Raw genomic sequence first — 22,303 nt, forward strand, 5'->3', positions numbered from 1 at the left:
CGGTGCATTGGACAATGCTCAACCAATTGAGCCACACCAGCCAGGGAAGGCCCGGGGTTCTTTTATTGTGGTAGAGGGTGGGGTCTAGGGTTTCATGAGCTCACTCTTTATTGGTGAATTTAAAGCATAGAAAGAAAAAAAGTGGCCCAAATGGTCAACCAAAATCTCTAAAACGAAGGACCCTCAGTGGAGGAGGCAGCCTGGCTCTTCATCTACTTGTGTGGCTGGCAATGTATTTATCGGAAATGGCCATCCTCGAGGTGGATGCTTCTGCAATCAAAGTTTAATCAGGCCATTGCATTACAAAAATTTAAAAAACCCAACTTTCATGGCTCATATACAAACCTAGTTAAGTCCATCCTCCCCTCCCCCATGACAGGTTCACCCTGGTGCCAAGTGCCACCCTCGTGGTCCTGTGCTTGGAAGCCTCCCAAGTCCCAGGCAAGGGTGAACTGCTTCACAGAATGTGTATGTGTGTGTGTGTGTGGGGGGGGGCACGGATGCTTGGGATGGGGGAAGGGATGGGGCAGAGGGAGGTGGTTCTTTGGGACGGGGCTAAGCGTTTAGATAGATAATGCATGGGGCAGAAAGCACAGTATGTATGTGGGGGGAAACCAGAGGTGTGGGAGGGCACCTGGAATCAGTTGTTCAGCACAGGACACCTGAGAATGGCTACCTCCCTCCTCACACTCCCATGCCCTCCCTGCCACAGGCCCCTATCAAGTTTCTCTACTGAGACCCCGGCATAAGTTGATGAAACTACCAGAATGGCACCTCCCACCCACCCGCTGGGCTGGGAAACCTCAGATAGGATCTTCTAGGCACCTCCCAGCCTCCCATAATCTTGCCCCCCCCCCCCAAATCCTGGCTCTACTAGGAAGTCTTTACTGACATGGCCTCCCCCTTTCATATGACTTAGTAGGGTGTGGAAGTTGGGGGTACCTTGCCCTGCAGAAGGCTGGGTTCACCTCTCACCATATGCATTTTCTCCCTCTTGACCTTCCTTTCTTCCTCTCTTCCCCCAAATTCAGGGTTTGTCCCTAAATTCCCAGGGCTACATTCTCCCAGTAGTCCTCTCCACCACCAGGTAGGGGTTTTCCTGGGGTCTGGGAAAGGCTCTGGGCATGAGAGGAGCGGATGCTTCCAGGGACCCTGGGGGACCTGGCCTCCTTGGCTCAGAAGGCAGGGACAGAGACCCGGACGCCGAACGGCCGGATTGGTCGATGGGGCCGGAGGCGTGATGGTCCCGCCCCCTGGTTGCCCGGGCGGTGTGCTTGTGTGTGTGCGTGTGTGCGTGTGTGCGTGTGTGCGTGTGTGTGTGTGTGTGTGTGTGTGTGTTGTGGTGGGGAGGCCAGATCAGTGACCTCAAGGGATTCCCTCCTTCCCCCACCCCCTCGGGCTGGGGCTCGTGTCCTCCCGCGCGGGGCGGGGTACCCCCCTCCCGCCAGCCACCGGCGCCTCCCCCTCATCCCCCGCGCGCTCCCGCCGCCTCCCGGGTCCGGATCCGGCGCGTGCGCCCCCAGTCTCCCCAGCCGGCGGTCGAGGGGCGGGCCCGCCTCCCAGCGCCGCCGCCCGCAGCCCCCTCCCCTCGCCCGCGCGCAGCTCGCGGCCGCGAGGCGCTGCCCCGGAGCCCCCGCCAGGCGACCCTGCGTGGAGCGGCGGGAGACCGAGCCCGAGGACAGCGTCGCGCCAGCAGGTGGAGTGGGCGGTGCAGACTCTCGCCTGCCTGGGCGAGGGCTTCGCGCTCGGGACGCGGTTCTTTGTCTCCCCGAGACGGTGCGCGGGCAGCCGGGGCCGCTCCTCCTCCCGGCAGGTGCTGACGACCCTCCAGGCTGGCGAGGGGACCCGGGCGTGCACTCCCGTCCCCCCCACCCCATCTAGAGCCTGTGGCATTCCCCTGTTCCAGAAGCTGGTCGTCTGGGTACCTCGGGGGCGAGGGGTAGGGGCGTGGATCTCGGGATCTGAAAGGGAGCAGAGACTGGACGGGGAGGGGAGGTGGGGGTGGGGGGTAATCAGGGCCTGGAGGAGGGTGATAGGGGTGGGACCTGGGCACAACCATGAGCAGCTGGGCTGGTGAGTGGGTGTTTGGGTGGGAGGGAAGTGGATCGAGGCCGAGGTTTGAGCGCCCATGTGTGGCGACGCTGGGGAAGGGGCAACGAGGTGCCAGGACCCAGGTCCCTGCAGGCTAGGTAATGGTCCAAGACCTGGGACCCTGACCGGTCTGTCTTCTCATCAGGTGCGGGATGGACAAGAGGGACAAGGCCAGGGCAGGGGCCGCTGCGCGGACGACGGCTTCTCGCCCTCTGGGCCTTCGGAAAACCCCCAGGCCCCCAGCGTCTCCTCGACCTCCTCCCCCAGTAATCCCCGCAGCCCTCAGAGTTCTGGGAGCAGCGGGAGCTGCAGGGCGAGGGCCCCTGGCCGAGCGAGCAGGGGGCATCCGGGCAGCAGCTCTTCCCGAAGCTGCTCCCCAAGTGGAACCCACGCGGAGCATCGGGACAGGCCCGGGCAACCCAGGTATCCCGGCCTCTTTCCCTGATTTCGACCCCAGCTCCCTGTTCCCCTTTCCTTCTGAGGTACCAGACTTCCCCTGCTTTCCGGGGCACGGCGTTGACTAGGCCTTCTCCTGGCAGCCACCAGGCCCCCAGCGGCTGGGAGAGGGGAGCGGACCCCTGCCAAGACCCCTGGCCCAGGCTCTATCTCTAGCCCTGGACGTGCCGGCGGGACCACCAGGTAACCCCCCTCCCCCATTACCTCCCTAGGCAAGGGCTAGTGTCACTCTCTGGAATCATTTTACATATGAATTGGGTCCTGGGAACACTTGCAGATCACAGGGTGCAAACTGGGTGAAAACCATTCTAAGGCAGCAGAGGGCCCATAAGTCCCATTCCACAGACGCGAAAGGAAATGTGAACTTTGGAGGTTAAACAAGGAATGGAAGATGGGCACGGCCCTGAGCATACCCCCACTCCCCCAGGCTAGGCCCTCTTGGCCAGAAAGGGCTCCGGCCCCCAGCTGAGGAACCTATGGGCAGAGGAAAAACCCCAGACGCTCCCAGAACGAGTGTCCTGAGTGCGGGGACACGGAGAGGTACGGTGGCCTGGGAAGGAGTGGGACTCCGGGGCAGTGAGGGGGACCAGCCTATAAGTATCCATGACTCTTTGGCCTTCTGCTTTGTCCCTAGACTCTACTGGTCCCAGCCCAGGCGCCCCTTCCCCAACCATCTCTCATCGGTCTCGGGGTGCGGGTGCTGAGGTGGGGCTCCCCCGGACAGCTTCGAATGCCCGGCCCCGACCCCTGACCGCAGCCCCCAGGAAATCAGTGAGCAGTACCCCGGACCGCAGCCCCGCGGAGCCGAGCCCCGCTGCCAGGAGGCGACCCAGCTCCTGCGGGGGCCTCCAGAGGCCAGCCCCGCGCCCCCTGGGCTCCAGCGCCACTCCCTTGTCCTCCCCGGCCCGCTCTCGGGCCTCCCTGGGTGCAACGCCCCGGGCTCTGGGGCACCTCTCGCAGGCCAAGCCGAAAGGACTGCAGGCTCTGCGCCCCCCGCAGGCCGCACCCCCAAAGAAGGGCGCAGCCACTCAGCAGAGCCTTTCTCCTCCTTTGGCCACATCATCTCCACCCTGTCAGACAACACAACTCGCACCGCCTACCCATATCACAGCCACTCCTCTGGGGGACGCGCCCCTCACCTCTCCACCGACCACGCCTTCTCCCGGGGCCCTAACGGGTCCTCTGGCCACGCCCTTCCCACTAGCCCCTCCTCCCTCTACTCCACTCTCCCTGCAGACACTCCAGTCTCCGCCAACCACACTCCCTTCCCCAGCTCCACCCACACACCTGGGTACATCTCTTCCGGAGGCACCCGCCTCTCCCACGTCTTTTCTGGCACCATTCCCTCCTTCAGGTTCACCCCCTCTGCAGAGTGCGTCGCCCACTCAGGTTTCTCCGGCTTTGCCCCCTCTTCCGACTCTCCCCTCTCCCTTGACCGCCCCTCCTTTGTCGGCTCCTCTGCCACCAGCCACGCCCCCTCTACAAGTCCCTCTTTCTCAAGCAGGGTCTCTGGGGAACTTACCCTCTCCCCTAGCCACAGTCCCTCTGCAGGACTTTTCTGCTCTGACCACGCCCCCTCCACTGGCCGGTCCTCTGTCTCCGCCCCATCTTCAGGCCACACCTCCTACGCCGGACCCTCTTCTAGCAATGTCCCCTCTGCAGGCTCTTCCTTCTTCGCTGGCCATGCCCTCAATGCAGACCCCACCTCTCGCCACGTCCCCTTTTCAGGCCACTCCCTCTCTGGTCCTGTCGCCTCTACAGGCTCGACCTTTCCTGGCCTCACCAGCTTTGCAAGCCCCTCCCTCTCCCCTGGCCACGACCCCTCCACAGAGTCCATCTTCTCTGGACACACTTTCTTTACAGGCCTCTCCCTCTTCTCAGACCCTGTCCCCTCTACAGGTCTCACTTTCTCTGGTCTCACCACCTCTGCAGGATACTCCCTCTCCGGCCATTCCTTCTTTCCTGGCTGTGGATCCAGTGCAAACCCAACCTCTGGCCTTGCCTCCTTTGCAAGAACCTCCCCCTCCCAGGGCCACGCCCCCTCTGGCTCCACCTTCTCTGGCCTTGTCCCCTCTGCAGGCCCCTCCCTCTCCCCCTGCCTCACCTCCTCTTCAGACCCCACGTCGCCCCCCTACCCCGGGTCCCGATGTCCCGATCCCGGGCCCACGGCTGACCCTGGCGCTGGCCTCCGCCCCGCCGCCGCCGCCCTCGCGCAGCCCGTCCAGCACCCTGAGCGGCCCGGACCTGGCGGGCCACAGCAGCAGCGCCACAAGCACACCGGAGGAGCTGCGCGGCTACGACAGCGGGCCCGAGGGCGGTGCCGCAGCCTCCCCGCCCGCCGACGCGGAGCTCGCTGCCTGTCACCCGGCCGCCTGGAGCCGAGGTCCCGCTCCGCCGCTGGCCGTCCATGGCACCCCAGGTAAGCAGCCCTCCGGACCCCGCGGAGAGGTGGAATCGGCGAGGTACCGGAATGCAGGTGGGCGGGGTCTAAGGCGAGGCTTCGCAGCTCCGGGGCGGGGCAGTTGGGTCTTGGGGCTGAGCTGAGGGCGGGGCGGGGCTTCTAGCTCCCTTTGGCTAGTTTGGCCTCTTGCTGCAGGAGTGCCCCTGCCTTGGCCTCCGGCTGCGGGCTCTGGCTCTGCTGACGGCCTGTGCACAATCTACGAGGCTGAAAGGCCTGAGTCGGAGACCTCCGCCCAAGGAGCGCTGGATCCCGGGCCCGGGCCTGGCGCTGGTGGTGGGAAGGCGGCAGCCGTGACGGGGGCGGGGGCGGCCTCGCGAGGCGTGAAGCCAGCGCGCCTGGGCGAGCTGCCTCTGGGGGCTCTGCAGGCCAGCGTCGTGCAGCACCTGCTGAGCCGGACGCTGCTGTTAGCGGCGACCGAAGGTGCCACTGGAGACAGCGGCGGTGGCCCGGGGAGCGCTGGGGGTGGTGGCGGCGCGGGGGGCGCCCGTACTGCGCTCAGCGATGCTGAACTGGGTCGTTGGGCCGAACTCTTGTCTCCCCTGGACGAGTCTCGCGCCAGCATCACTTCAGTCACCAGCTTCTCCCCGGACGACATGGCATCCCCGCAGGGTGACTGGACCGTTGTGGAGGTGGAGACCTTCCACTGAGCCAGACTCTAGCTCCTCCCACCACTGCCCACCCCTGCCTTAGTATCCGCCCCTCCGGTTACGCCTCTTTGTCTTAGACCCCGGTCCCCTCCTTCTGGAGTCCAGATCTCTGTGGGATTGGTATCAGTCACTCTAGAGCCCTAGAATTTTGGCCCAGGTTCGTGACCCACCCACGCCTTTGGCCAAGGTCCTCCCCTGGAACTTCGCCCCTTTGGCCTAGGACACGCTTCCGCTTCCCTTGAACCCCTCTTCCCTCGAGCCCCGCTTCCTTCCTCAGCCTAGGTCCCATCCCGTGTCCAGTGTATTGTCCGCCGCACGCAGCCCGAATTTGCAATAAAGCCGGGACACTGCAACCTGTGAGCCTTTGCTGTCGCCGCGGGGGCCGAGGCTGCGGTGGGACCAAGCAATGCTGAGAGCGGTCTAACGCGGCACATCCACCCACCCGCGTGAATGTAGGTTTTTTCCTGTCCGCCTTCTGGTGTAAACTTTAGGCGCAGGAGAGTCCCAGGTGGGGCTGCGCCACCAAGTGGGTGAGCTAGTTCGTGCAAGCTCTTCCCACATTGGGTCAGGGGAGCCAGCGCTCCTGGGGAGAGGGGGAAGACACGTGGGAGGGGCTCACTGGGGGTCGGAGTGAGGGCTCCTCCTCCCAGTGTGCACCCCCTTACCTTGAATGCTCTGGTGTGCTGGAGGGAGAGAGGGGTCGCCTGAGACCATTGGTCTCTCTGTTCCCTCTGGGGCCTCCCTACCCAGGGCTCACTGCCCTCTGCTTACCCAGGAGGCTGCGTTTGGGCAGGGGCCTCCTCAGAAGGACCTGGTATAGAGAGTAGGACCCTCCCGGGTCAGGATTGGGAGGGACCTGTAGGGGAAGGAACAGCCTCTCCCAAGGCTGGGTGGGAGATCAAGGTGTCTTCACATTGCCCCATCCTCTCCAGGTGTCTTCACCATGCCTCTTTATGGCTGGCTCCCAACTCATGTACCTCACCTTTCCTTCCAATTTAGGGTATTCTCCCCAAACCAGGGATCCTCACCAGAGCCAACCAATATCTTCATTTCTCTCCCGTTCATAATTCCTTGCCCTTCCTCCCATGGCCCCACCACCCTCACCCTGGACTTCTCAAGCCCCAGCCCAGGCCCTTCTTCCCAAGTGCTCCTTCAGGAAACACTCCTAGGCCTTTCCTCCCTAAGGGTCTTCTGCTTCACACCAAGAATGATGGAGGCCCAGAAAGGACCACAATCCCCAGGGCAGGTAAAAGGACAGAGCTGGACTCCGTGTTGGGTCCTCAGTCCTTTTTCTGCCCCTAAACTCAGTCCATCCTGTAGCCAGGTTCCTGTCAGACACAGATCACCCAGTTCTGCCTGTCCCCATCCCAGATGTGGTGGCCTCCCAACCTAGGGTCCTAGGAGAAATTGGCCCTATCTCAGTGGGACACTACCACCTCCGTCCTTGGGAGTAAATGTGTTGCTTATGGGGACACACAGCATGCTCCCTTACTCAAGGTGAAGTTCGGTGGCAAACCAGAGGTTCTCTTTTTAGCGGAGACAAGCCCAAAGGTAGGTGCTGGCTCCTCACCTATTGGGCATTCAGGACCTCAGAGCCAGCTCCAAAAGGGAGCAGGGCAGAACCTCAGACAGTTCCCCCTGGGGCCCTACCCTATCCTGGGAAGCCAGTGGAGTGAAATTACCCTGTGAAAGCAGGAGACAGAGGAACTGTTGAGGGTCTTAGTGTTAATTCTGTATGATGAGAATGGTGCATGGGCCCACAGGAGCTGTTGAGTGATGGGACGATATGTGGAACTTGGCTGTCCTGGTGCATAACTAGCATCCCTGCTTTGCTGCTGGTCAGTCCCCATTCACTCTTCTCAATGCCCAGCTCAGTTTGGTCTTTGCCCAGGCCTCCTCACTGATCTCCAACACTGTGGTCCATCTAGTGATGCTCCCCTCACCTAAGCTCTCCATGGCTCCCCAGTGCCCTTGGTTCAAAGAGCAAACTTTGGCTTCTGACTAGAGAAATCCCTTCCTGTTCTGGCCATTCCCACTCTTGCCTGTTCCTTCTATCATGTGCTTCCTGCTGGTTCCTGCCATGTCTTGCCTTTAAGTTTTTGCCCTTGTAGCTGGCTGCAGCACCCGTCCCTCAGGAAGCCTTCCCTGGCTCCTTCACCTACTGAGTACTTGTCACATCAGCATGCTCAGCTCTTGCGCCCCACACCAGTGTCTGTCACCTCCACTACCCTGGGAATCCCTTATAGTCAGGCACAGGCAGAGCACCTGGAGGGCCTCAGGAAGTATGTGCTTAATGAACACAACCAGATCCCTAGTCCCCAAACTGCTCTCCATCTCTCAGGGGAGGCCCAAGCTGAGTGAGCCAGGAGGGAAATCATGCCCCTTGTCCTCACCATCTCCAGAGCCACCCTTGTGAAAATGCCAGGCTATCAGGGTCCATGTGTGAGCCTAATATCCAAGGTTCTCTGTGACCTGTTCCCCCCATACTAACCACCTGTCCCAAACCTCACACTTTTGTTCACAGTGAACCAGCAAATGCTCCCCCCCCCCCAGGCCCTGCTATGACTTCTACCTCTCTGAGAGGCTCCCAAGGACAAGGACAGCTTAATCCCCTCCCTACTGCTTTGCTGGACATGAGTCTGTGGCCCGGAGGCTGCTTGCAGTCCCCTTACTCAGCGTCCGTTGTTTGTGACTGTGTAAATGCACTTTATTTTCTATCCCCACCAGGGTAACTGCCTCACTCAGTGTCCCTTGTTTGTGACTGTGTAAATACACTTTATTTTCTATCCCCACCTGGGCGACATGTGGAGTGTGAACAGGCAGTGTGCAAAATGGTGGTGGGCAGTGTGGGAGGCACATGGGAGAGCCCCGAGATGCCCACCCTGGTCCCCAGGCTTTGTAACACTGAGAAGTGGGCAAGTGGGAAGGGGTGGGGGGATGAGCATGAATCCCCACTCCAGGAGGCGCCAAGGAGGTTGCTTCAGGCTCCAGGAAACACGAGAGTGTCAGCCCCAAGGGCCAAAAGGCCCTGGGGGGAAGGGGCATGGGGGTGGTGGCATTGTTGGACTTTGGCACCATTCTTGGCTCTGACTGCAGAGACCATAGGACCACCATGAGGAGGGAGGCATGGGGACGCCACTCCTCTGGGCAGCCTCTTCCCCTGGGGCCTGGCCCTGGCTGGAGGGTGGGTGTGGGGACCCAGGGAAGGAAGGGAAGTGGAGGCTGGTGACCCCCTGGAGAGGAGGCTAGCCTGGATGGGGGAACATTTCCATCACTGGCCAAGATAGGGTGATGTGTTTCATAGAGGAAGATGTCGGGCACTGGGGACAGGTCTCATGACTTCCTTGCAGCTGCTCTGGCCATCCTCCTCCCAAGAAGCAGGGGCATACACTGCCCTGGCCTAGTTCCTGCTGGCCATGAACACCCCAGGTGGCCCTGTACACAGTAGGGGGCACTTTGGTTTTCTGCTTGGGCCATGAGGCCTGCATCAGGCAGGAAAGCCCAGCTTGGCCATCTGTCCCTGGAAGCCAAGGGTCCCCAGGGGCATCTTGGGGTGTTGACATTCAGCCCAGAGTGGCCCCTTCTTCCTCAGGCCTCCTCCAGCTCCTGGGCCCTTCCCAGCAGGGCCACCCTTGTTCCAGAAGGAGGCCTGGTGGGAGGAGGGAGCTTTCTGCTACCCAGTCCTGGGACCTCTGTGTCCTCTCGTGACCTAGCTGTTAAGAGGGGCAGACCTCCAGGTAACTGGGCCTAGAGGGGTACTGACCAAGATGGTTAACAGTGCTGGGGAGGGTGTGTATGACAGGTACCCTGAGGATCCTCAGGCTCCAGCTCTACCCTCTGCACCCTGCTGTGCCCCTTGGGGTGGGCATGGAGTTTGTTAAGTGTGGCTCTGGAGGCCCTCCCCCACCCCCCAACTCTGGGCTCAAGGGCAGGGCCTCAGTTGTCCAGGCCCTGACTATAGGGTGTGGCCAGCTCCTCAGCATCGGCATCACTGTCTGAGCTGCCCTCGCTGTCCTTGGCTGGCCGCTCCAGAGTGCGGAAGAAGCGTGCATCGCGGGGCGACAGAGGGTAGAGCGTGTCCTGCAGTGCTGCGCCCACGCCCACGCCCAGCAGCTCCTCATCAGACGACGGCAGCGAGTCCTCATCCAGGTGCCGTGCCAGGCCTAGCCCATCGAAGGCCAGCGGGTCCTCGAAGGATGGTGGGCCCTTCAGCAGCCGCACCTGGGGCCGGACCGGCACGCTGGAGGTGTGGACCCACGTGCCGCTAGGCACCCTCCTCTCCCGCACCCCAGGCACTGACTGCTGGTCGGTCACCAACTGAGGACACGCAGGGCTCTCAGGCCCCTCCCGCGCTCACCTCGGCCTTCAGCTCCTCGATCTGGTCCTTGAGCTCACGGATGTACTGTGAAGAGTCTGAGTGGTTCAGCTGGCCCTGGATGCGGCCCTCCTCTCTCTGCGGGTATGCCAGGGTACAGGGGTCAGGCAGCATCCCAGCCCGGAGCCCGCCCCCCACCTTGCCCCGCCCCTCACCTGGATCTCCAGCTCGGCGATGCGTTGCCGCATTTCAGCCACCGCTGCCATGCTGTCCGCCTCTCGCAGGCGCACGGCCATCACCTCCTCCTTGCTCTGAGGGCAGTGGGGAGAGGGCGGGTCAAGGGCGAGGCGGGCAGGGGTTGGGGTGGGAAGGCGGGATCCGGGAGGGAGGCACCTTGCACTCGGCCTCCGCCTGCTTGCGGCGGCTTTCGCTCAGCTGCGTCTGCAGCCCCTTGTTCTGCGCAGCCAAGTACTGCAGCTTCTCCTGCAGCGCCGCGCGTTCCGCCTCCACGCGGTTCAGAAGGTTGCGGTGGATGTGGTCCTGGGGGAGGGAGGACATACCGGCGGGGGTCACGGCCTAACCGGGGAGCCAAACGTGGGCACCAAGTCCCTGAGAGGGTGGCTGCAGCCTACCTGTGTCTCCAGCTCTACCACACGCTGCCGGAGCTCGCGGCCCTCGGCCAGAGCCTGGGCCTCACGCAGACGCACGCTCATCAGCTCATCCTGCAGCTCGCCCAGGACCAGCTTCCGTGGGGACTCCTTCCAGCGGCCCCCGCGGGACAGATGGGCCTGCCAAGAGAGGCCCGTGGTCAGCCCAGGAGCTCCGAGGTCCCCTAAGCATGGAGGGTGGCCGACCTCCTGGTTGCAGGGCTGTTTCCTTTCCACTGGGTAGGTCTTCACCTGCCAGGTGTCTGAGAGCTCCTGCAGCTGCAGCTTCAGCTCCCTCGCGGAAGCCACTGCCTGGCCTTCCCGCACCTTGAGTGCTTTTAGCTCCTCCTGCAGCCGGGCCACGTTGTTCTCATCAGGCAGTGAACTGTTCCTCTGAGGGGGACAGGAGTGGTCAGAGCCTAGGGCAGCTGGTAGCCATGACCCTTTCCTGTAGCCCAAGGTGCCTTCCCTCATTTCTTTAGGGCTCTACCTGGGGTAGCCCAGTTGGGAGAGGGTGCACCCTGGACCCAGGATATGTTGGGAAGGACCAGGCCCATGGAGGCAGATCCACCTCTGTGGCCCCAGCTGTAGATCCTCACCTATAAAATGGCTGTAAGAGCCCTGGCTGGTGTGGCTCAGCTGGTTGGAGCATCGGCCAGTACACCAAAAGGTGGTAGGTTCGTATTCCTGGGCAGGGCACATACCAGGTTGCTGTTTGATCCCCAGTTGGGGCACATGTGGGAGGCAACCGATCTTTTTTTTAAAAAATTTATTTTTATTGTTGCAAGTATTACAAATGTCTCCTCTTTTTCCCCCACTGGCCCCTTCCACCCTTCACCCTCCCATCAATTTTTCTCTCTCATGTCGATGTTTGTCTCTTTCTCTCCTCCTTCCTCTCTCTAAAATCAGTAAAATGGCTATAAGAACAGCACCTGCTCTCTCACAGGACTGGCTTAGGGCAACCCCATAAATGTTACTGTTGAGGACAGCATGCAGGCTGGGTGAGGACCAGTGCCTCCTATTGGGAATCTGAGATCCACCCCTGCAGGGCCAGAGCTGGGACCTGCCCCAGCAGGAGCTGAGAAGACTGAACTTCGGCACCTTGAATCCTCACCCCCCCCCCCCCTCCAGGCAGCCCCTCTTCCAGGAACCCACTACAGGGAAGAGAGATTTGTGTTTTAGCCTCTTGGAACAAAATCCAGCTTACAGCCCTAGGACCTCACTGACCCTTGCTTGGGTCTGGGAGTCAGTGGCGGGTAGGCAGGACCTACTGGGTACACATTTCCCTCTCATGTGGAGGGAGGTGGAGGGAAGCTGGCTGCTGGGGACTGAGAGGCTGTGGCAGAGGCACGGGGGGGGGGGGGGGGGGGGGGGGGGGGTAGGGGTGGCACCCAAAATAGTGCAGGCTGGAGGTAGGTGGGGCTGCTGCTGCCAGAATGAGTGTGTTCTGCTGCCCTCTTTTGGCTGCTTTGTGGAAGCTGAGTCAATACTCATTGTGAAAGCAGCTGGGGATTGATGGAGGCCTGGGGCCCCCTTCAGGGCTGTAGACAAGAGAGGGTGGCCTCTAGTTGGGTGATGTTTCCATGGAGGTGTGGGTGAGGTGAGCAGCCCTGCTGGGTCTGGGACCTCCTTCCTCTTCCTTCCCTCCTGGAACCCAGGGCCTGTGGACACACACAGGTGGGACAGACTGTCCTGGAAGCCCATGAAAGCCACTACACTGCTGGCACTGTATCTGGTGCATGATGGTGGGTGTGCCCTGATGTGTGTGTGTGTGTGTGTATGGGTATACCTGTAGAACTTCAGAGGGTCTTAGGGGTGAGGGGCCCACTTCCTATCTGCCCAGACCCTCCTGTGGAGACCATGGGGGAAGCAGTCTTGGGTTCCTTGGGGACTGATGGGGCAGGGGGATCTGACCCCAGGACACTCCTCCCTGGTTCCCCTGGCAGCCCCTTCTCCTTGGCTCAGGCCTAGTTTTGTACCTCCTTAAGTGCATGCAGCACCCCACCTCCCTTCCCCCAGAGTCCCCCCCAAACCAGCCGGCCCAGTTGCACCTTCTCCATGTCTAGAACCTTGTCCTGCATCTCCCGTAGGGCCCCCAGTGTCTCCGTCTCCCGCAGCCGTGACTGCTCCAGCTCAGTCTCCAGGTGGGCCACAAAGTCCTCGGTGAGGCGAGGATTATCCTGGGGGCAGGTGGAGGGCTGCATCAGGCCCCAGGCTGCAGCTGGAGGGTGGGAAGCCTTCCTGCCAGCTGGCTGTGAGCTCAGGACTTGCCCCCTACTCCCCAGAGCCCCTGGGCTGGAAGGGGGCTCAGGCTGTGGGTAGAGAGGGGGGTGAAGAGGAGCCCTGGATCCTCTTCCTTTGCTTTCTGCCCTCATGGGATGAGAGCAGAACCCCATCATGGGGACCCTGATGACCAGGCCAGCCTCCTTCCTGGGAAAGCCACACAGAGGGAACCTTCCAAAGGGAACCTTCCATCGCCTCAGGATACTCCCTGAGGGATGCTAATGGCTGGTTCCTGGGATTGCTGGGGTGGGGGTGGAGAATGGGTTCTCCGAGTGCCCTTCCTGCTGTGTGGTCTGTGGTTTAGCCACACCATGGGGGTGGGGCAGGGTGGGGCTCACGGCTATGTCACTCCTGCTCCTCTTTCTTCACCTCTCTCTTCCCTCCTCCCGTATCTAAACAGGAAAGGGTGGGAAGAGTTTGCTGGGGTACTTTCTTGCTCAGTGCTGAGGCGTCTCAGACAGGTGCCCCCTGGGCCCAATAAAGGAGACCTGGCTAGTGAGAAGGAAAGCCCCTGGGGCCAGAGCTGGGTCCCCATCTCACTGACCTGGTGGCTTGGCAGGTGGCCCTAGCCCCTTACCCCATCCACCACCTTTCCCATTGGCCTCCTGCCCAGCTACCCAGGCCTGCTTGCTGCCCTCAACAAGGGTCTCTGAGATCCATGGGTACCAGTGGACCTCCCTTGGCCCAGATGGGGTTCGGGCCCCATACCAAGTGCCAGCCCTGCCAGGCTGCACCTTCTCCAAGTGTCTCTCCCAGAGATGGTGCTCAAGGGCCAGTGTCTACGGCACTAGCTGCCTCATCCATCTAAAGGCCAGAGTTCACAGGTGGCAGGTGAGTGTCTCTTTGGCCTGAAAGAGGGCATCATGCCAGTGGTGGGATGAGTCCAGCACAGATTTCCCCATTGGCTCTACTGCTTCACAGTGAGGTGGGGGCTATAGCACTGGCAGGTGAGGGGTGGGAGGTGGACACAGGTGAAAAATGGTGAAGATCCCTGTTTCTGTCCCCAGGAACAAAGAATCAACTCAAATTCCTGCACCAAGGCCTAAGCCAAGGTCTCCAGGCCTGGGTGAGGGGGCCTCCCAGGGAACCACCCTACCTTGTCTCCAACCATTGTTTCTTGGGCACCTGAGGTTTCTCCAAATCAGGGACCCCATCTCACTGCCAGGCTCTGCTTGGATCAGGCCTGGATTGCAGGGGCCCAGGAAGCCTACAGCATCTTTCCCTGCCCCTCCAGGGCATGTGTGCACAGGTGCACTCTGAGCTTGGGGGCTTCAGCTGCTGTCAGATCATCAGATAAGGAAGGAAACCTGCTGGGTAAGTCTGAAGAAAGGTTCTAAAAGCCACCTATGGGAGAAGCAGACTCTTTGCACAGTGCTCTAGCTTGTGAACCCTGCCACCCCTGAGGTCAAGACCCCCTAACAGACTTGTACTGCCCACTCACCCTCACCATGCCAGTTCAGAGTGGGGGGCACAGACCAGACTCTCCTCTGAGGGCAAAGTCCTGGGCACTGGAGGAGGGAGCCCCCTTCGTTGTCCCTCATCCTAGCTCCTACCCTGCATGGCTGGCCCATGGGGAAGCCCAATAGCCCTGAAGACACCAAGGAATCACAGGCTCATCAATGAAGGTCAAATGCCTGTGCCAGGAAGGGGGCCCTGCAGGGACAGCCTGATTCCTAGGCTGAGACTAGAGGTGGAGGAGGCTGACTCCCTTCGTCTCAGTGTGGAAGGCCAAGCACCCCCACAGGTGGTGAAACATGGAAATTGCACGATTCACCCTCGGGTCAGGGGCCAATTGCTGAGGGTGGGGCTGAGGGAAAGTATGCATTGAGCTCTGGGTGCTCCCCCAACCCCACCAGTTAGGAACTAGAGGGCTGATCCCTAGCCAGTTGCTGGTGAGTGCAGACAGCAGCTGCCAAGCAGGGGTGGGAGTGTGGCCTCACCGCGGTGGCCTGCCGGTACCTGCTGCTCCTGCAGCTGCCGGATCGTGCTCTGTGCTTTCTGCAGGTCTTCTGTTGCTGAGCTGCACTGCTGCCGCACCACCGCCAGCTCCCGCTTGATGACATAATTTTCCTCGGCCTCCTGTGCCCGTGTCACCTGTCCCTGAGCCCATCGAGGATAGGTGAATGTGAGGGGGGTCGTGACCCTCTGCTCACACCCCAGGCCCTGCCTGAGGCCTACCTTAGGGGGAGTCCCAAGGAGGGCAGAGGTGTTGTGGGAGAGGGGTGAGGCCTCCTTCACTCAGAGTCTGGGATGGGACACCCCATGGGAGCCTGGGGACAAGGCTGAGGGATAGGCAGGTACAGGATACCAGGAAGAGCCTGGAGGAAGACATTGGCCAACCCAGGTTCTGGGGTCTGTGGGGCTTATATGGAGACCAGGCCCCAGGCTGGGGCTGCTGACAGCTCTGTCCCCTCCCAGTTTCTGACTGTCAGCCTCTGTCCCAGGGGAGGAGAAGCAAGTCCTTATCCAGGGATGATGGCACACCAGAGGTCAGCCCCTGCTGGTGAGGGTGGGGCAGGGTTGGGTGGTGGAACGCCTCTCCCCTGACTTTCCCCAGTCCTGAACCCTGGGGCCTTTAACTGCCAGGGGCTAAGATCCAGGCCCCCAGCCTCATTCCCTCACCCCACCCAATGTAGGTTCCCCCATTCCAGGCTCAGAGCCACCAGGCAGAAGCTTCCAGATAAAGCCATTCAAGATGAGGCAGCAGCAGAAGCAGGTAAGTGAGAGAAGATGGCAGGCCTTGCAGGTGAAAGCAGAGAGGAGCATGAAGGGCCAAGGGGTGGTGTGTGGGTGGGTGGGTGGGGGAGGCTCAGCAGGTGCACACACTAAGGCCTGCTGTTGATGCACCCTCAGGGTCCCTGAGCCTCTCTGGGTCCTCACCTGTGTCCCCTGGAGGGAGAAAACTTTGTGTCCCTATGCATTTACGTACACTCATAGACACACCCTCAGATGCCACATTTGCACATGCACAGCCCCCTCCTCTAGCTGGACACCTCTGTCTCTCTGAAAAGCACCCCCTCATGCATGGTGCCAGGCCTGCCCCCCTTGCCCCTGGGATGGCAGCGACCAGGGAAGAGGCAGTTATTGGCTGTCATGTGTAGAGAATAGGAAGGAAATAGGAGAGTGAGACGAAAAGCTACAGTACCTGGATTAACCTATCAGCCAGAGCAGCACTCTCCTACCCGGCGAGGGGGGTCCCAGCAACAGGGGGAGGAGGCAGAGCGGAAGGCGCAGGACAGGAGAGGGGGAGAGACAGACAAGAACCACTTGTCACTAACGCAGTGGACTATCTCTAGAAGCAGGGGAGACAGGAGTGAAACCCGAGAACCAGAAAACCAGCAGGAGAGGACCTGGAGGAAGACCAAAGCCAGAGCCAGTTCCTTCCAGGAGAGGGGTCTGTGTGTGAGCTGAACGGAAAGGCAGGGGGGACCACGGCTGCCCCTTATAGAGTTGGCCAGGCTGGGGCCAACTGGGAAAACTCAGCAAGTTTCATTTGAAGCCTGAACAAGAATGGAGGCTTTGGGGCAAGAGCAATAAAATCCTGTAGACAACCTGTGGTTAGTGGAGGGTCAAGTGAAAATGAGAGTGGGGTAGGAAGTGGGGGCCTCCACCTCTACTTCCATTTTTAAAAACAAGATTGGGATCAGGGTCAAGGTTGTGGCACCTCACTGTGGTGCCAGTGGCAAGACCACCCCCTACTCCTCCACTCCTATTTCCTTCCTTTTGAGGGCAAGGCTTCCAAATTACAGGGTGGGGCGACTTGTGGCCCAGTTCCAGGCACCTCAGTCAAAGTAGCAGTTTTACCTCCTCCTCCCACCCAGACAGCCCTGGAGGGCACTGGACACAAATGGGTTGCAGTTAACTGGGTTATAACTCAACTTCCAGCCCCAAGCTCTTTCCCCACGGTCCAATTATATGGCAGCTCAATTATCAGCAGGGTTGTGGGTGGGGCCTGGGGCAGGGGGTTGGCAGGCCCTTTGGTTCTTGGGTCCTGCTTGGGGCCTGGAGGGTTCAATGCCACAGGCTGGCGGCCACACCCCTCACCTTCTCCAGGGTCTCAATCCGCTGTTTGAGGAGCCGGTTTTCTGTTCGAAGCCTCTGTGTGGGGAGAGGGGAGAGCATATCAGATCCTGCCTCCCACTTCTATACAGAGGTCTATCCCCCAAGGGACCAGGCCACCTCCAGGCAAGAGAGAGCCAGCAGCTTACATTCTGAGTCAGTGATCTCAGAAAACAGGGCCAATTCCCATTCAGAATGGTCCAATATATGTGTGTGTGTGTGTGTGTGTGTGTGTGTGTGTATATGTATTTTTTTTTGATGAGCCTTGGTTCAGTAAAAATAAAGTGAGCACTTTAGTGGATATACACTGTGTGGGGTGGATGGTCTGCCCTATGTCCTCCCTGGGAATCTGTTTCTACCCCATGCTTGGGCCTGCCCACTTCCCACAGGGCAAAGGCTTCTGCATCTTGGGGGAAGCTGCTATCAGACAGCCCCACCTTTCACGGCTTTGCCTCCAGCCCCAGGGTTCAATTCTCAGTTGACAAACTCCTCTCAGAATTTGGGTCCAGGGGAGGAAGTTTTGCTGAATACCCATGCTTCCTTCAGCTCGACAACTACATTTCTGTGACCCACTGACAGCCAGCTAGTGGGAGGCTGTCTCCCTTGCTTTCACTTTCCATCCTATGCTTGCTGGATTCTGCTTAGATATTTGTGGTTTTAGGTTTTCCTATAGCCTTTTGGGAAGCAGGTGTGTACCCATTACGAAGTAGGTACACAGCAGTTGAGCGTCGACCTAGGATCCAGGCGATCGGGGTTCGATTCCCGGTCAGGGCACATGCCCAGGTTGCAGGCTCAATCAATGACTCTCTCATTATTGATGTTTCTATCTCTCTCTCTCCCTCTCCTTTCCTCTCTCTGAAATCAATAAAGATATATTAAAAAAAAAAAAAAGAAGTAGGTGCACAGCCTGGCTGGTGTGGCTAAGTGGTTGAGTGTTGACCTAGGAAGTAAGAGGTCATGGTTAGATCCCCAGCCAAGGCACATGCCTGGGTTGTGGGCTCTTTCTCCAGTAGGGGGCATACAGGAGGCAACTGATCGATAAGATTTCTCTCTCATTGATGTTTCTATCTCTCTATCCCTCTCCCCATCTCTCTAAAGAAAAAGAAATCAATAAAAACATTTTTAAAATATATCTTCATTGATTTCAGAGAGAGGAAAGGAGAGGGAGAGAGAGAGGTAGAAACATCAATGATGAGAGAGTCATTGATTGAGCCCACAACCCGGGCATGTGCCCTGACCGGGAATCGAACCCTGATCGCCTGGATCCCAGGTCGACGCTCAACCGCTGAGCCATGCCCGGCCGGGCAATAAAAACATTTTTAAAAAAAGGAAGTAGGGACACAAACAGTTTTGATCAGCAGATTAGTGAGGGTCTTGCCTCCCTGTGGATCATACAGAACATTTCCTGGTTTCTTCTGGGAAGAAAAAGGTGATGGAAACATCCAGAACATTCCTAAGAAGCAATTGGTTAGAGAGATGGAAGACTTGAGTGATGGCCACTGACTCATGTCATGGATGGAGAAACTGAGTTGGAGTGGGGCAGTGTCTTGCCGGAGCCTCCCTCCCAAGCACAGGTCTCTGTCCCTCACAGTGATCTGGAACCCAGAGTCTTGACCCATGGCCTTTGGATTTCTTTGGCATAAACACAACGGGGGGCTATGTACTAGTAAGACTTTAAAATTTTTTTCTGTATTTTTGATGCTTGGACATCCTGAGGCCTTGCTAATCCTGGAGACACTTCCCTCCCAGGATTTAGCTAATTCCTACAGAGTAAACAACCTGCCTGCCAAGGCAAACCAGCCAATCCACAGCCACCCCCCCTTTCTTATCTAACTCTCACATATCAAGCCAATATTTCTCCTGTCCAAAATTGTGACAGGACACCTAGGGACCACTCCTATAGCCCCTGAAAAGCAGGCTCTGGCCCCTGCTTTTTCCCTTTACCTCCTGACCTACCCTGATGCTTCCCCATATGGCCTTGCATGGCCTGGTGTGCCCTGCCTCTTGGGAACTATGAGTAATAAACTCTTCTTTTAAAGGCAGTTGTCTCTGTGTTGGTCACCTTACCATACCTGATTAAAACAAATCCCAGGTACATTTTAAAACAGGCTAAAGGTGAAAGAGCAAAGGGCAGGGCAAAGGGAGAAGGCACCTGCCTGAATCCTTTAAGACCTGTGGGGTGCCTTCTTGTGGGAAATTTCCAAGCTGAGTATGTGGTCGGAGGGTCTGCTGTGTACCTACCTATTGCTGGGCCCTCATAGTTACCAGATGGGAACAGGCCCTTGTCTGTACATGAGCAAGACACACACACACACACACACACACACACACACACACACACACACACTTTTGGACTGGTGCATCAGTCAGGTTGCCACTCCTGAGAAAGAGATGCTTAAAAATTCAAGACAGGCTCTGCTGGGAGTGGCTCAGTAGTTGATCCAGGAGATGGAGGTTTGATTCCTAGTTGGGGCACATGCCTGGGTTGTGGGCTCAATCCCCAACACGGGGCGTATGGGAGGCAGCCGATCAATAACAACTCTCTAATCATTGATATTTCTATCTCTCTCCCTCTTCCTCTCTCTGAAATCAATAAAGATATATTAAAAAAAATTAAGACACAAAACTTTCTGGAATTCCTAAAAACAGGGACAGAACAATGATTTCCTCTTTCCCCCTCAGGTATGGGTGGCAGGTGACCAAATTCTAAACTCCCTTTGCCTTTCTAGAGGAGGTGGGGATGATGATGATAGTGGTGGTGGTGATAATAATAATAAATTGAACAGCAGAGTAAGTATCATTCCCATTTTGCAGAAGGGGACACTGAGAGGTGTCAGAAAGGAGAATTCACCTTCTCAGGTCACACAGCTGGTCTGTGATAGAGCTGACATTTGAACCCTGGTATGTGGGACTCCAGTCCCAGCCATTGTGGTACTCTGCCAGCCTGTAGACAGAGGATAGAGTCAGGCTGTTTTGGGGTTTGTGTTTATGTTTGTTCCCTTACCCCTACTGGACTGGGGACTCCCAATCTCTGCTGTGATTGGCACAAAGTAGGTGCTCAATAAATGTTTGTTGAATGAATAACTAAAATCATGTGTGGAGGGATGAAAGCAGAGGGAAAGAGAAGGTGGGAAGACTGGGTTCAGAGATTTTGCACACTCAGAAAACTCCTTGAGGTATTGTGATTTATAGTAAAAAATACATATTTGGTCTTCCATCCAGTCCTGGCACAGAGCATCTAAAACCCTGGGAATTTCCTAAGTGAGGAAAGGGATAAAGGTGTCTTCTGTTATGTTAATGAGGTGACTTTTGGAAAGCCCCTTGGTCACCTAAGGATGGGGGCTGGTTCCCAGGGGACCCAACCATGTGTCAGAGGGTTGGAACTTTCAATCCTATCCCCAGATCTCTGGGGAAAGGAGAGGGGTTGGAGGTTGAATCAATTGCCAATGATGTAATCAATCATGCCTGTGTATTGAAACTCCATAAAACCCCACAGGACGGGAACTGGAGAGCTTCCACGTTGAATGGTTGGAAGTGCTGTGAGGGTGGTGCACATGGAGAGGGCATGGATGCTCTGTGCCCTTTCCCCATACCTGGCCCTATGAATTTCTTCCATCTGGCTGTTCCTGAACTATATCCTTCATAACAAACCAGTGATCTAGTAGTAATGTTTCTCTGAATTCTGTGAGCCACTCTAGCAAATTAACTGAACCCAAGGAGGGGATCATAGAAACTTGCAATCTATAGCTGGTTGGTCAGAAGCATAGGTGACAATCTGGACTTGAGGCTGACTTCTGAAGGGGGAAGCGGCAGTCTTGTGGGACAGTGCCCTTAACCTGTGGGATCTGACATCGTCTCCAGGTAGATGGTGTCAGAACTGAGCTGACTTGTAGGACACCCAGCTGGTGCTGGAGAATTGCTTGGTGGTATGGGGGGAAACCCCACATATTGGAGTTGGTGAGAGAATTATACCCTCAAACCTAGTAGGGCTGGCTGGCTAGGTACCAGAGGGAGCAAGGGGCCATAGGTGAGCACTGGTACCCTGGCCTATCTTCCCTGGCATCTGGGCCCTGCCTGCCTCGGGCCTCCCCTCTTGCCCCTGACCTTGTGGCTCCCACCACTGAGGGAAGCCTTCCTGATGTTCCCCCAGGCCCTCAGGCCCCCTGGACCTGCAGCAATCTCCCCTACACATTTTATGCAGAATTATTTCTAGAGTTCAAACCCTATACTTATTGGTTCACTGACTGTCTCCTCACTGCAATGGAAGGCCTACAAGGGCAGGTCCACCTTGTCCACCACTGTGCCCCAGCGCCAGGTGGGCCCTCGCTCACACACTGGTCTGGCAGTGAGTGAAGGGGCAGCTGGTAGAGGGACAACCCCTTAGAGCCTGAGGACAGTCTGGTGTGCTTCCTGCACTGGGCAGGGCCGCCTCCTAGTGGCCACCCACTTCTTGCGTTGGGAGAGAAGCCCCCAAGGGCCACCATAGCAGTCCCCCTCCCCAGGGACTCACTTTGATCTCGATCTGCTCTTCCATTTCTTTACTCTTCATGGCTGCGTACTCTTTCTCAAGCCTGCAGAAGAGAAGGCTGACGTGGTCACTGTCCCACCATCAGGGGCCCCTTTTCCGCCAGCACCCTGGTTGCCAGGTACTGACCTCTTCATCTTCTTAGAGTTGTACTTGACCTGGTAAGCCTTGAGGATCAGCTTATCGGGGCAGCTGTCGAACTGATGTGGTATTACCCTCTGGAAGTACTGCGGGGACATAGGCAGTCATTGACTCTGGGGGTGTCTGCTGTGCCCACTGTCTTGGAGGAGGGCCTGGGTGCTCCAGGAGGGAGGGTGGGAGCAGGTCTGCCTGGGATGTCACCATGTACCCAGTGCAGTGCCTGGCCTGCCTGTAGTGGGTGCTCCATCATTGTGGAGCAATTGAGTGAGTGTGAGAAGAAGGCATCTGGGGAGAAGCTGCCTGCAGCCAGGGCTTCAGTTTGCAGGGAAAAAGCAGGCTGCAGAAGCTCCTGAGGTCAAAGGCCCGGGGGTGGGTTGAGGTAGGGTATGAGCACAGGGCACCTTCACAGAGGACGGGGAGGCATGCTACACTACAGGGCAGTGGGAGGAAACTGAAGAGGTTGTAGAATTGGACCAGCCAGGAGCAACCTGGAGGGAAGACCCCTCAGTGGTCCACCTGCTTGCCTGGAGCCCCCGAGGTCTCCACAAAGGGTTAAGTGTGAGCCACCAGTGTACACAGTTTGCTGTTGGTTGGGGCCAGGCTAGCTCCTGCTCCCCAGCCCAGCTGGCCCCCTCTGGCAGCTGCAGACAATGAACATTCATGTTTGTGGACACAACC

The 22,303-nt window shown here is 58.3% G+C and overlaps 2 protein-coding genes and 1 long non-coding RNA gene across 14 annotated transcripts in view; 2 read left to right on the plus strand and 1 right to left on the minus strand.

The window, feature by feature from the left end:
* Nucleotides 1-1,539: 1,539 nt before the first annotated feature.
* On the plus strand, nt 1,540-8,264 carry PRR36 (proline rich 36). 2 transcript variants are annotated; one of them, XR_013998551.1, is made up of 7 exons: nt 1,540-1,813; nt 2,237-2,514; nt 2,631-2,730; nt 2,975-3,087; nt 3,182-4,966; nt 5,144-6,107; nt 8,180-8,264. XR_013998551.1 is itself a non-coding variant. In XM_081133910.1 (6 exons), the coding sequence occupies exons 2-6, from the start codon at nt 2,244-2,246 to the stop codon at nt 5,653-5,655; spliced, it is 2,781 nt and encodes a 926-aa protein (XP_080990036.1). In that variant the 5' UTR covers nt 1,540-1,813; nt 2,237-2,243; the 3' UTR covers nt 5,656-6,158. The 2 variants fall into 2 exon arrangements, 1 of the variants encoding a protein (XP_080990036.1); XM_081133910.1 differs by lacking the exon at nt 8,180-8,264 and having other exon boundaries at nt 5,144-6,158.
* Nucleotides 8,265-8,343: 79 nt separating this feature from the next.
* EVI5L (ecotropic viral integration site 5 like) overlaps nt 8,344-22,303 on the minus strand; it is a 33,597-nt gene continuing 19,637 nt past the window's right edge. For 4 of the 11 annotated variants that reach the window (XM_081133917.1, XM_081133911.1, XM_081133914.1 and 1 more), the window contains 11 exons: nt 21,614-21,711; nt 21,470-21,530; nt 16,945-16,998; nt 16,046-16,078; nt 14,860-15,000; nt 12,669-12,797; nt 10,603-11,010; nt 10,364-10,510; nt 10,186-10,281; nt 10,013-10,108; nt 8,345-9,876 (listed from right to left, as the gene is read on the minus strand). In XM_081133917.1, the coding sequence (XP_080990043.1) occupies nt 9,592-9,876; nt 10,013-10,108; nt 10,186-10,281; nt 10,364-10,510; nt 10,603-11,010; nt 12,669-12,797; nt 14,860-15,000; nt 16,046-16,078; nt 16,945-16,998; nt 21,470-21,530; nt 21,614-21,711 (1,548 nt within the window). In that variant the 3' untranslated portion in view covers nt 8,345-9,591. Of the gene's footprint in view, nt 9,877-10,012; nt 10,109-10,185; nt 10,282-10,363; nt 10,511-10,602; nt 11,011-12,668; nt 12,798-14,859; nt 15,001-16,045; nt 16,079-16,944; nt 16,999-21,469; nt 21,531-21,613; nt 21,712-22,303 lie in introns of all 11 variants that reach the window. The other 7 variants (XM_081133918.1, XM_081133912.1, XM_081133920.1 and 4 more) reach the window with 6 other exon arrangements.
* LOC308555533 lies at nt 14,933-18,958 on the plus strand. Its single transcript, XR_013998552.1, has 4 exons — nt 14,933-15,019; nt 15,319-15,389; nt 15,537-15,616; nt 18,383-18,958. It is a non-coding gene; the product is annotated as an uncharacterized lncRNA (long non-coding RNA).

This window comes from Miniopterus schreibersii, assembly GCF_964146895.1.
Source record: "Miniopterus schreibersii genome assembly, chromosome: 4".
Taxonomy (NCBI): Eukaryota; Metazoa; Chordata; class Mammalia; order Chiroptera; family Miniopteridae; genus Miniopterus; species Miniopterus schreibersii.

Bases quoted from the DNA above. Each gene is read 5' to 3' on its own strand.
- PRR36 (XM_081133910.1), top strand. From the start codon at position 2,244: ATGGACAAGAGGGACAAGGCCAGGGCAGGGGCCGCTGCGCGGACGACG. The intron at 3,088-3,181 runs GTACGGTGGCCT...CTTTGTCCCTAG, and splicing joins GAGTGCGGGGACACGGAGAG to ACTCTACTGGTCCCAGCCCA. The intron at 4,967-5,143 runs GTAAGCAGCCCT...CTCTTGCTGCAG, and splicing joins GGCCGTCCATGGCACCCCAG to GAGTGCCCCTGCCTTGGCCT.